The following is a 12,926-nucleotide window of genomic DNA, read 5'->3' as shown; positions in this document are numbered from 1 at the left end:
AGTATGTTCTAATGTCTGGAAGCGTGATCCCCCCAACTTTGTTCTTATTTCTCAAGATTGCCGTGGCTATTCGTGGTCTTTTTTGGTTCCATATAAATCCCATGAGCTTTGTTTTAATAGCTTATGATTCGCTGATAAAGTCCAGAATTTAAGACCCGCCTACTATTTGTCCTTTACAGGAAAGAAACCGGCGTTTTCTGACAAGGTAAGATGTTTTCCTGCTTCGTTGTGTGTTTTTGTTTTGTATCTTGTCTTTATTCTTTAAAAACCACTGAGGACACTCACACATCTCCCCTTCTGTCTTGCAGCCCTCGACCCCAGCAGGAAGGTAAGCGCTCTGTTGTATCTATCAGCAGGAAGGAACATGGTGTATGCTGTGGGACTCTAGTTAGACCCTCACACATCCTTTCTCTCAACTCTGCAGGCCTCTCGGGGAACATTTACCCAAGATACCAAAGCCTCCTTTACCACCGACCACGGAAAGACATGACCGAAGTAGCCCTCTGCCAGGGAAGAAGCCACCTGTGCCAAAGTAACTATCTTCTGTTGCTCGAGCTGGTCATTCAGAGTGCACAGTGCCAACAACCTGCCTACTAGCAGCCTTATGCAGGAACTGGAAGTCCTGGGCACTCCCAGGCGGGGAGTGGCTCGTTAGCTGCTGTGGCTGGAGGAGTGTTCAGACTCCTTAGGTTGGATGTAAAGTGCCTGGGTCCCTTTGAAGAAAAGGGCCATCTAGCCAAGAAAGGAGTAGAGAGATGCTTAGTCAGGAGCATGGGAATGTCTGCCCTCTGTGGAGGCCTTATTCTCAATCAGTGGAATTTGTGGCTGTATTTCTTTCCATCACAGTGCATAGGAACTTATCTGCCAATTTAGTTTTCCATACGGGTAGCAGAGTAGAAATAATTGTGGGAGGTTTTTAGGTCACTGTACGTGTCTTCCTCACTGCCAAGCACATTTTATAATGCTGCCAAAATACTGAGGTCTGCTCTAATATTGCCAACTTGGCTGTATAGTCTTATGGGGGCTATTGACCAAATGGCACAAGTGCATTTGGGGTCAGACCGAACCCCACTACTTGCTAAGGACAGTTTGTTTATCTGTGTAATCAGGGTTCATAACTGTGGCCCTGGCTTGGCTAGTGTGAGGATTAAATCAGGGCTAGGGTGCACCAAACACACCTCAGCGACCGAGTTAATATTTCATTGGAATATTTTAAAAGATGAAAATGAATGCAAAAAGTCTCATAACGAACAAAATATCAGAATTTTAATTAAACACGGGATGAGATGACATGTGAAGCATCGACAGATATGAGCCATTTAACAAGCTGTCCTTGTGTCCGAAGAACAGAATGCAGCCCAGGTGTATAGCTGCCTGCCATAGCTCTACAGCGGCTGCCACCACATCTGTTTGGCTAGCTCGCACATCAGGGAAAAGTCCCAAAGCGGCAGCATTTTCCAGCTGTCTTCCCTTCACCGAAGGGTGAGCCCCGAGATGGCTGTTTTAACACATCAGCAAAGGAGAATATTACCTAAAATGTTTTCATTTGCTTGAAGAAACATCAACTCAGTGAAATTTAATAGCTGCGAAAGAGTTAGGTTGCTGACTAAACCTTTTTTGTTATTTGTAATTATTTGCTGCAGTATCTAAACAGAATAAAGGTTTGCCTAGCTCAGCTCGCAAAGATGACAGAACACTGAGTCACCTAACCTCCTGTCCACTGCCTCTCCCCTGCTTTTCTGCTGGTTTTTGTTTTGTTTTGTTTTGGTTTTTTTTGCTTCTCATTTAATCATGGCTCAGTGGGTTTGATTTCTCATTATTAGGTTAAGTGAAAGCATTTATATTCTGAGGCCGGCTCTTTGAAACTCCTCAAGCTCATTTCTTTCTCTTTGCCCTAATTCATTTCAGGCATGGATGGGGACCAGACAGAAGAGAGAATGTAAGTACAAACTGTCATTCGGTGAATGCTTGGCTCAGAGAAAACCAGTGCAGGCTCCATGGAGGTTGGGGTTCCATCTGTCCCAGCCTCACTGAAGCCTGGCACCAGGACAAATCCTACACACGGCGGGCCCCTGAGCGCTGGGGCCCCCGGGGGCCTCCATCTTCCACACCTACCCACCAAGCTGCACTGCATAGCTCCCGCCCCTCTGAAAGCTCCCAGGGTGGCTGGGTTAATTTCAGCCCCATCGCCAGGTGGAATATAGCAAGGTGAAGTGGCAGTGGGGTGGAGGGGAGAATAAAGGAAGGGGTGCCCACAACGCTGGGCCTTGCAGCAAAGCTTCTATGACCTTTGGTTTCCCTTTTAATACCCCCACAATCTGAAAAAGAGAGACAATAGCATTTATTGAATGCCTACTATGTGCATGTTGCCAAACTAGCTGCATTTGGGTGACCAGCTGTTTACCTGGGACTTTCCCAGTTTTAGCAATGAAAGTCTCACATCCGAGGAATGCCATCAGTTTGTTTCAGGCAAACCAGGACTAGGAACATTGGTTTTACACAGGCTTTGCACTGAATGACCCTATCAGGAATCAGAGTTGCTCTTTTACTAAGAGAAACTGAAGCTCAGAGGGGGTAAGACACTCATTGCAAGTTGCACAGCTAGTCAGTAGCCAGGACCAGAATGCAGGTCTGCCCGATTTCCTCTGTAACATAAGCCCTCTGAAGGCCATCACACACTCGCCCCTATTCAAGGGCTCAGCTCACAAGCGCCTGCTGCTTCGTAGCTCTGTGCTAGATGCTGTGCCTGTCCACATGCAGTGCTAAGATATGATGGAGGCAGGCAAACCACATCCAACATGCTAAACTGCATATGATCATGGAGTGAGCTACAGAAGCAAAGGGGAGAAACTGATCTATGGAGGTCAAGGAACCAGGGGTGACTTCTTGGAGGTGAGATTTGTGATGGTCATTGAGTGATGGGAGGACCCAGATTAGCGTCACCCTAACCACAAGCCCTGATGCAGCCCAGCCTCATGAATGTCCTGCATAAAGGCAGGTGGGTGGCAATGCCCCTGGAACCTGTGGGGACAGCAGGGTGGCTGCAGAGCGATTAGGGCAAGAGGAGGTGAGATTGAAAGCAAGGACGACTTCATGCTCTCGAGGTTCCCAGTCTCTGGAAGGGTTGACACTCATGTCATGGGAATCTGGGAGTTGTATATTCTTGAACCAGGGTGGACATGACATGGTCGCAATGGTGTTGAAGAGAGACGTCACCGCGGGGATTCCCTAAGCTCATGTGCGTTTAGTTATGCAGCCCTTTACTGGCACTACCAGTTGGCCAGTCGGGACGAATAGTTCTGGCTGTGATCCTTCGCGCCTCATCTCAGTGGCAGACTAATGACAACTAATTTTTCCTGAGCACTTAACGTGTACCAGGCACAGGTCATCACTAACTTAATTCTCACAACACCACTTTGAGGACGGAGCTCATGCATCACCAGCGTGTGGCCTAATATTTAAAACAAGTCCAGGTTGGTGAGTTTGGCCTGCTAGTCAATGGCCACATCGTTTTTTGCCTCCCCCATCATTTCTCATCTGAGGAGCAGAGTCAATGATAGCCCTTCCTTGGTTTGTTTCAAGGTTGCCCTGAAGGCGACTATGCTGAGTGAGGTAGACACGCCTTGTAAGCCACATTATAAATAAGTAAGGTGGAGGTGCTTTTAAGAGGAGTGGCCATTGCAAAACAGAGCCTCCAAGAAGGCTGAGCTTTGCATCAGACAGATGAGAGGCCAGATCTATCTCTGTAACACGTGGCAAGTTCCAAGTCCCGGCTGAGCAACATGTTTCCATTTGTGCAAGGAGGCTGTTAAATTCTTGAAGGGTTGGTAGGGGAATTGGATGAAATATCACATATGAATCTTTGGGGGGCACGCAGTAGATATTGTCATTATTATTGGATCTTTGGGCCCTTTTAGACACCTCAGAACCTATTTGATGCTAAATATACAAGGAGCGACTCAAGAGTGGAATGTCCTTAGATGATGGTTGGTATTAAGAAATCATAAGCCCCTTAGCAAGCTCCACTGTTCTCCGCAATGTATTTATTACGGAGCTGTACAACTGCTCAAGTGAAACAGAGACATTCATGTTATTCAGAAATGTGGTTCTTTTAGAAATCATGTTTTGATGATAATTGAATATCTTTTTTTCTTTTTTTCTCCCCCTCACCAGGATGAAGATGACGGTAAGTCCAGAAAGTTTTCTTACAACCTCTCTCCTTCATTGTTCTGCTCAGGCGTTCCAATGGAATTGTTTAGTACAGAAACCCCACATAATCAATTAAAATTGTTAAATTAGTGTTAAGTAGACAAATATCAGTTGGTAGACTGCATGACTATCATAAGATGGAATCACTTGGCTGGGTTGCTAAAGAGAAGTGTTAAGTTGATGCATATCAGTGCAAATTACTTAATAACACAGCAAAATTTTAAAAATTGTATTATGGCTTGATAAAAAAATGTCTAATATTTATGCCGTCTAACACTTGTGGGTAAAGGATCACTAACTGCAGAAGAATGAGACAGCATGAAACTTGGCTTTCATAAAACAAAAAAAAAGCTTGTGAATCATTTGTGAAATTCATATGGTTTCCAATTGACAATTTTCAGCCAAGTCAGCACTTCGAAAATGTAAAAAATAAAATAAATATGTGTTATAGAGAATGATGTAGAATGGCAGCATTTTAAAATGCATTCTAAGGTGTAAATCATCTAGAAAGTTCTTGGGGAAGGGTGGGGTTCCATCCTACCACTTCCTAATTACATTTGATCTTTTGGATTTTTGTATCTCCCTTTAGACTAGCTATTTCTAATGGGGGAGCGGTTCTGGAATGTTCCCGCGACACCTGGCTCCTGACCATCTGCTTAATTTTTTTTCTCCCCCATAGTGCATCAAAGACCTTTGCCCCAGCCAACAATGTTCTCCATGAGCTCCAACACGTTCCCTTCAAGATCTACTAAGCCACCCCCCAAACACTCTCTCCCGTCATCTCACGCGCCGGGAGCGTTCTCAGAGAGGTGCGTGGCAACGTCGTTCAGTTCTAAACGTAATATCTGGGTCCACTGACACTGAGCTAATGTCAGGTGGGTGGAGGAAGAAAGAAATGAGCCCGTCTGTAGTAAGGTTGGAACATTTTGGGTCTGAAGAACCAAAGCCAAGCAGAGCATGAAGAACCGCATGCATTAATCCACTGCTGTCCTCTGAGTACGTGCTTGGGGTCAGAGGGGAACAGAATACACTGCCCCATGCTTGCCCCAGACAGAACAGACTCTGGCAGGAAATGGGGAGTGTTTTCACTTTGTGAACTGAAACCAACAAACAAACCAACCACTCAAGAAACCCAGTCAACTTAAGTACTTGGAGTTCACCCTGCATCTGGGATGGGGAGACTGAGAAAGCGTACCTCGCACTTGGTGGATGCTAGTTCACTGCACAGGCTTTGTCCCTGCAGGTCTGTTTTCTCCATAGCAACAGCGTTTCTTAGGGCCCAGAGGAGGCTGTCCAGAGACCGAGGCGCAAACAGGAGAAAGGCTAGGTCATTTCTCCCTCCACGAGCCCTCAGACTGCCTTCTGGTATCCCCTAAGGCCTCCAGCCCTGTGGGCTCACCCTTTCCTTTAATATCCAAAGGGAGAGTCCCAGTCCTGCCCTGAATATGGGAGAAAACTCAACACCAGCACCACCTCGTCGCCCCTGCCAAATATCCGGGAAGATTCTGAAATGTTTTCGTCTTCCTTGGGCACCTCTGGCTCTGATTTTCTGCTTCTTCTCATTCTTCCAGCTGTTTTTCTTTTTCTGCCACGTCTGCCATTTTCTCATGCTGCTTTACCCCACACTGGGCCCCAAACCTATCTCACTTTTGCAAAATACCACTCACACGAGATTTCTGAGCAGAGCAGACTTGAACAGAAGACGCGGGCTTAGGGGTGGGGAGCAGACAGCATTTAGGGCTCCCACAGGCCCTGCAGAAGCTGTTAAGAAAGGTCCTCCCTGCAGAGGACTTCTGCCATGCTCAAAACTCAGAGGCCTCAAACTGCAGCCAGCTTTTTAAAGTCGCCTTCTAAAAGCCCTTTACACAGTTTTGCTGATATTTGGGTTTTGGGGGCTTTTGAGGCTTTTTAGACTTTGGGATGATCCACATGGGACAGCAGTGAAGTTTGTCTACTCAGTTCCTCCTCTTTGCCCAGCTCCCACGCTTTGGGGGTGGGGGTGGGGGGAGGGTGGGAAGTAACAGCAAACAAAGCAGCATTTGCATTCCGGGTTCCCTAACACGGCTTCCCCATTCCTTCACCTCAACCCAGCTTCAAATACATTTTTGGTTTTGTTTTTTGTTTCCACAGTAACAGTTTTCCACAAAGCGCCTCCCTGCCGCCATACTTCTCTCAAGGTTTGTACTCGGGATTGAGGGACCCACTCCAGGCAGCATGCCTTCATGACCGGGTTACCAACCGTCCCAAAGTCTCTTGGCAAAGGTTTTGTTTCCTAAAGGCATCTGATTTCCTCACCTAGCACTTAATTCAGTTTCTGCAGTGCACCAAGGGCTGTTGGAACGATACGGTACAATGCTCTACACACACACACACACACACACACACACACACACGTCTATAGGAAGGTGGCCTTGGCCTTAATCTTCCCACACAGAGTGTTTCATGCCTGCACTGTGTCTATACAGTGCCCAGGATAGTGCTTGGCTTTCTTTGTAGTTTTCAGTTTCTACAATGAACCTACACTTGAGTTGCAAATTGAGGAGCCTGTTTAAAATACAAATTAAGAGAACCCAACTCACAAGATTCTAATTCAGTAAGTCTGGGTGGGGACCTGCATTTTTAATAATACTTTTTCTGGGCATCCAAGCTAAATATTTGCTAAGAATGTTCTCAAACTTTAATAGGCATATAAATCACCTGGAAGTTGTGATAAAATAAAGATTCTAATTCAGTGAATCTTGGGTGGAACCTGAGACTCTGCATTTCTAGCAAGTTTCCATGTGATACTGACACTGCTGGTCCATGGAGCACTTTGAATAGCAGCAGCAAAGGCCTATAAGTTGGGATTAGACTGTGTTTATTATTTGTTACTTATTTATCCACATGGCTGGCATATGGCAGGCCTTTAAAAATGTTTGTTAAATGACTGTCGAATGGCTGAGGAAAGTTACCTAACACTAGAAAACAGATTTTTCCCATGCCAGGAAACTGGCCTAGTGTTGCTAGATTTTATGATTTTTTTTTTCAAGAAAAACTGGAAATATGGCCCTTACTGTGAAATTACCTAATTTTTAAAGATTGACTTAAAATTGTTAAAAATGCTGTTGGGAACCACAAACACATTTTTTTTTTTTTTTTGCAGTCATGGTACAGATGCAGGAACACCACTGTGTGTTGTAAATAAAAACTACATTAGTAAGTTAGAATTACAGCTCAAGGGCAAACCTTTTTTTAGGAGCACATATATTATGTGATATATTACATACATCCACCTGTGTATGTGTGAGACCCTGCTGCTAATGCCAGTGAAATCCACTACGTTTCCAATGTTTCCTAAGCATTTGAGGGTACAGCGCCCATATTCACTATGTGATTTCCACAGTGCCTCCCTGCCTCAGTTTTCCAGTCTCCACTACTCACTGCGTTTTGTGAGCCCACCTTGTGTCACCTGCCTGGCCCTTGCAGGGATCTGAGCTCCACACACTTTACTCGTAGCAATATTTCCCAAAGTGAGTCCCACAGACCCCTGGTTCTATGGGATGGTGATAGGGGTGACGAACACAAATGGTTGGTGAAATTTTTTTTTTTTTTTGAGAACTACCTTAATCAAAATTGATCCCTTTTCCCCTAAAGACGGCCAGGATGCCTGGTCCTTAGTCTTCTGACTGGCTGCTTTACCATGAGGAAGGTAAAGGATGTGTTGTATATTATCCTGTTCCAGCTTCCTTGATGATCTAGATATTAAGGGTAGTGGGTGACTGCAATAAAAAGCACATGTGTTTGTCTGCCGTGAATCATGGCTTTATGGAGCTGGCCTGCAAGTGCGGAAGCAGAAGGGGACTAATTCCTCAGCCCTAAAGCAGCTAAGCGACATATGACTTGGTTGTATCACTTTCCTATGTAGTTAGATTTCATTCATTCAACAAACGTTGTAAATGTGCTGGACTGCAAAGGTGGGGCTGGGGAAGGGCTGTTCAGGCACCGGGAGCTGTAGGACAGAAGGTCAGCAGCTCAGGGCCAGTTAGAAACAGGGACGGTCATCTTCCATTGTCCATGTGACATGGCTCAAGAGTCTTCAGCCCTTCCCGGTCACTCTCCTCCCAATGGCACGGGGCAGGCAGTTAGCCACTTGGGACATATTGTAGATGGAGTGACAACCCTGGTGCAGAAGCACCTGGAGTGCTTGTTAACATGCTGATTCCAGAGCCCTGGGCGATTCAGAAACCCCAGGATTACTAATCATACAGAATAACGTCTGGAAATACAGGTTCAAGTCCTGACCCTGCCAATAAGAGCCCATGATTTGCTTAGACTCTCTGAGCCTGTTTCCTGTGATGCAAAATGATGACAGTGTCTACCTTTGGTGTTGCTGTCAGGATCAAAGGCAGCGTACACAGGTGCCTTACTCAAGGCCTGGACAAAGGAGGGCTCAGCAGATATTTGTTGAATGAACGAATGAGTGAATGAATGAAGCATAAATAAGACAACATTCAGCTCGCAGAATTTTCCCGTTTTTAAGAGCTATTACTGTCACATAGAAAACAGCCTGGGCAATTATAAATCAACACAATCAAATGTTTCCTGAGATTAGGAAACACATTCTCAGAAATTTTCAGGGAACCATAAATAAGAAAAAAAAGTGGTAGAGAAGGTGAGATGAAAGTGCTGGGTAATTAATATACAGCTACCTGACAAAGATTCCTGACTGATCAGATAATCCTCCTATGGGGATTGGAGAACTCCACCTCTTCAGAAAATACAGTAAAGGACAGCAAGTAGCAAACTCTGGTTCCAAAAGGTAATTCTGGTTCTCAAGGTAATTCCACCTCGTCTTAGGTAACTGACATTTCTTTTTGTGAAAACGATGAGAACATAATTATATTTCTAACTGCACTGTCACCACATCAATGGCTGGGAATCCATTCTGGAATCTATGAAAGATCTGTCTCTTGAATACTCTTTCTGATGATCACATTAAAAGGACTGTGACTTTATCATCAGTGGACTTAGGCACTTTATATTATGTAATGTGCACGTTTAAGAAATCACTCAAATTTGTGCTATTGCTTTCAGAATTTCACTGGCATTGCTGTAGAATAGTGCCTGAGCAGCCCTTGTGGCTTTGAACAGGTGAAAATTATTTTTGAAGCTATGGCTTCTTGAAATGCTCACTGCTGGGAACAATTGCAAGGGCATTTTGGGGAGAAAATGTGTTATGACGGGAGTGAAAGGGGACTTACAGTAAATTAACTTTCAAAATGCTATACTTTTGAAGGCCCCAGCAGCAGGCTGCCTCCCAGAGCTGAAGGCAGGAACTTGTCCTTGCCCGTTCCAAGCAAACCTTGGCCACCATCCCCTGGGGAAGAAGAGGTAATAAAGCATATGTTTTCTTTTCACTTATTTTTTTTCTCAGCAAGTGAATCATGAGAAACTCCTACTGAATACCCTTTTGTACTTCTATCTTCTGTTAGCCTTTTGTGTGTGTGTGTGTGAAAAAAAAAAGTCACGGGAGGATCCAGGTGAAAACTATTTTCTTCTTCCTTGGTATTCTTACAGACACTTCCAAAGGCAGATGTGTGTTTTGCATTTAACAATGAGAAACATAATCCTAGTTTTTCATCTGTTCCCTAGTTTATGACCTTGAATAAGTCCTTTAACTGCTTGTTAACCCAGTTTTTTTTATTAAGTATATTATTATATTAAACTGAAGAAATTATTACGTATTTTTCCAGATTCGAGGTTCCATTAAATAAGGAATGCTCGTTCGTAACTACCAGCGTCATGATAAAAAGCAGTTCACGGGAAATACCTTCTCGTTAGCCCCACCTGAATGACTCTATATTCAAATTAAGAAAACAAATGTTTCAGACCTCATGGAATTGAGGTGGTGATTTATGGAAATAATTACTTGGGAGGGGGTTTCTTTTCACTTACATATGTAACTGCAAAATTTATTCAGTTTTTAAAAATGTACCTTTTCAGAATTCATTAAATGAAGAGTGGTATGTTTCTTACATTACCCGACCAGAGGCAGAAGCTGCTCTTAGAAAGATAAACCAGGTACTGTGCTAAAGTTTATTTTTAAGTAGTTATAAATATTAACGGAAGGAGAAAAAGGGAACTGACTTTTATCGAGCACCAATTATGGGCTTGGAATTCTGCTAGGTTCACGCTGTTATACCAAGGGGACCCATTACTGCCAGCGTCACACCCACCAGCAGCCACAGCAGTAATTCCTCGGACCCTGGGAAAAACCTAAATTAAGGTCGTCATTTGGCTGGCAGGATCTTAGGAGATTTTACTGTCAAAAAGATCAGTTTTGCCATACAAATCATACAGTGTCAAAAGGAAACCCTTTCCCCCAAATTTCTAACTTACCAGCTTCATCTTCCTCTTAATACACGGTTGCCATTCATATCGACGTGAAGGGTCCCATATCCAGAGAGACAGCAGCAACTTTCTGCCCTTTCCCCTAGAAATTCCCCTAGAAAGTTCTAGCTATCCTTTCATACTATGAGATCTTACCAGATTTCCTGTCGTCTGGTTCTGAACCTTAACCTGAAATCTATATATCAGAGAGGGGAAAGCAAAGACCCTTTCACATCTTGAGTCAACAACAGTAGTTCTCAGCCTTAGCTGCACATTTAAATCACCTGGGCGGCTTTAAAAAATTCCGATTCCTGGATCTCACCTGGAGAGGTTCTGATTTAACTAGCCAGGAGTGCTGTGGGGGCTCTGGGCGTCCTCAAAACTCTCCAGGTGGTTTTAAAGTGAAGCCAAGGCTGTGAAGCACTGGTCCACAGGTGTGTTTGCTCAACAGAGATGTTCTGACTGGAACTTATTCAATTAACTTGGAATAAAAAGAACAAAGGGAAGCTATTATTGTAGATTGATGGCTATTTAAAGCCATCCTGATTTAATACACAGAGAGTAGTTTAAATGTGTCCTTACTAATTAATTCTATTTTAATATCAGATCTTTACAGTATTAATATTATGTAGCAATAATTTATGGAATGAAATTTTAAAGTATTGGACAAATCACATTATTTTAATATCAGAAAAAAAAATTGTAAGAACACCCATGGTCCACATTCAATTTTGTCAGGCATGTGATGAATGAAACACTATCTGGAGATCATGAAGTTTAAAAAGGTGTGAACTTCATGTGCTTTTGGGCGTTTTCTGACTTCCAAAGTGGAAAGAAGGGTTAGGAAATTAGTTCCTAGGAATAGGAAGATATATCCTTAGTTAATCAATAAAGTTCTTATTTCACCTGACCCTTTATCCATTCAACCACCTATTATTTATTACTGAAAAAGGGATTCCTTTTCATCAGAACACTCCAAAGAGGTTGACTTAGAAATGTCTCTGACACAATCTCTGCCGCCTCTTCTTGAGAACCCAGAAATCCTTGGTGCATGGTATCTGTACCTGCCTGGGGAGCTGAGCGTTCACGGATTTGTCCGCCATAGCTTTCCATATCCCTAGAGACTTGCCTACTGCTCTTAGAAGCACCAGGAGTATTTGACTTTTACTGCTCCCATAATAACAGGAATGTATCCTTTTAGGATGGCACTTTTCTGGTTAGAGACAGCTCTAAGAAAACAACCACCAACCCGTACGTCCTCATGGTGTTGTACAAAGATAAAGTTTACAACATCCAGATTCGTTATCATGAGGAAAGCCAAGTTTACTTGTTGGGAACTGGACTCCGAGGAAAAGAGGTAAGGACTTCCTGTTGCAAAATTTCCCCCAGTTCTCTTTTTATGCCTCTCTGCATAACTACCTACCTACAAGGAACTTCACTGTAACATTCTTTGGAGGGCAATTCTGTATGACAACTTTAGACTTAAATTGTATTAGTGAAACCCTTCATTTACAGAAAGGTAAAAAAACAAAGTGTTAACAGTTGCTACCTCTGCCATAGGAATCTTTCTTGTATCTTTTATTCCAAAGACTCTAAAATCACATGTTTAACTTTTGAAATCAGAAAAAAAATATGTTAAAATTTAAAATTTTTTAAAAAGAACCAATTAGATGGTGTCAAAGGCAAGTCCCGTCGTCATTCACCTTTGGGACATTAATTTTAATGTAACATTGCAGCGTATTAATGAGGCTGTATTTTGAATTGACATCTGGAAAACAGAATAGATTCTTGTGATGATTATTTAGATGCTAGGTTCATTTCTTACTGAAAATGGAGGTTTGGCCAATGAAGGTGGACAGACATTGTCCTCTGGTTTGGCTGGGGTTCACACCAGTCACCTTTCGGGGGTAGTCAGACTAGTGTGTAGAAAACCTTTCAGGGTTGCTTTTCGCAAGGAAACTAACAGCTAAAGTTAATGCCCCAACATATTCTTTAGCTTCAAAGTTCTGGGAAGAGGATCAGCTGAATCAAACATTTCCAGGGTGAGAAACATCTCACCCATAACTTCCATTTCACTCCAAATATTTTTAAGTTATGATCATGTAAATGAGTAGGATAAACACATATTTGGGTCAAATGTTTGAATCACTGGGTCGATGCAGATAGAGCTGCACAGGGCCTACGGAAGCAGAGATGTCTGCGCCCCAGAATTGCTATTGGTCTAGTGGAAACCCACAAGTATGAATTGTAGCTGCCCCAGAGGGAGGCACCTAGCAGAGAAGTCTGGAAGTGCATGGTCCTTTCTGGGGTACTGAGGGGGCTTCTGACCCCTGTCTAGCAGGATGAAT

General features: G+C 43.5%; 1 protein-coding gene across 1 annotated transcript in view; it reads left to right on the top strand.

Annotated features, from left to right (window-relative positions):
- The window catches only part of LCP2 (lymphocyte cytosolic protein 2), a 52,119-nt gene that overhangs the window by 28,758 nt on the left and 10,435 nt on the right, over positions 1–12,926 (top strand). The window contains exons 11-20 of the mRNA XM_019635980.1: positions 180–205; positions 309–328; positions 425–532; positions 1,909–1,939; positions 4,174–4,186; positions 4,889–5,018; positions 6,340–6,386; positions 9,485–9,579; positions 10,192–10,269; positions 11,780–11,935. Of these exons, the coding sequence (XP_019491525.1) occupies positions 180–205; positions 309–328; positions 425–532; positions 1,909–1,939; positions 4,174–4,186; positions 4,889–5,018; positions 6,340–6,386; positions 9,485–9,579; positions 10,192–10,269; positions 11,780–11,935 (704 nt within the window). The remainder of the gene's footprint in view (positions 1–179; positions 206–308; positions 329–424; positions 533–1,908; positions 1,940–4,173; positions 4,187–4,888; positions 5,019–6,339; positions 6,387–9,484; positions 9,580–10,191; positions 10,270–11,779; positions 11,936–12,926) is intronic.

The sequence above is a fragment of the Hipposideros armiger genome, unplaced genomic scaffold (genome assembly GCF_001890085.2).
Source record: "Hipposideros armiger isolate ML-2016 unplaced genomic scaffold, ASM189008v1 scaffold_25, whole genome shotgun sequence".
In the NCBI taxonomy this organism is placed as follows: Eukaryota; Metazoa; Chordata; class Mammalia; order Chiroptera; family Hipposideridae; genus Hipposideros; species Hipposideros armiger.
The sequence above is the reverse complement of the archived record's forward strand: the minus strand, read 5'-3'. Positions and strand labels throughout refer to the sequence as shown.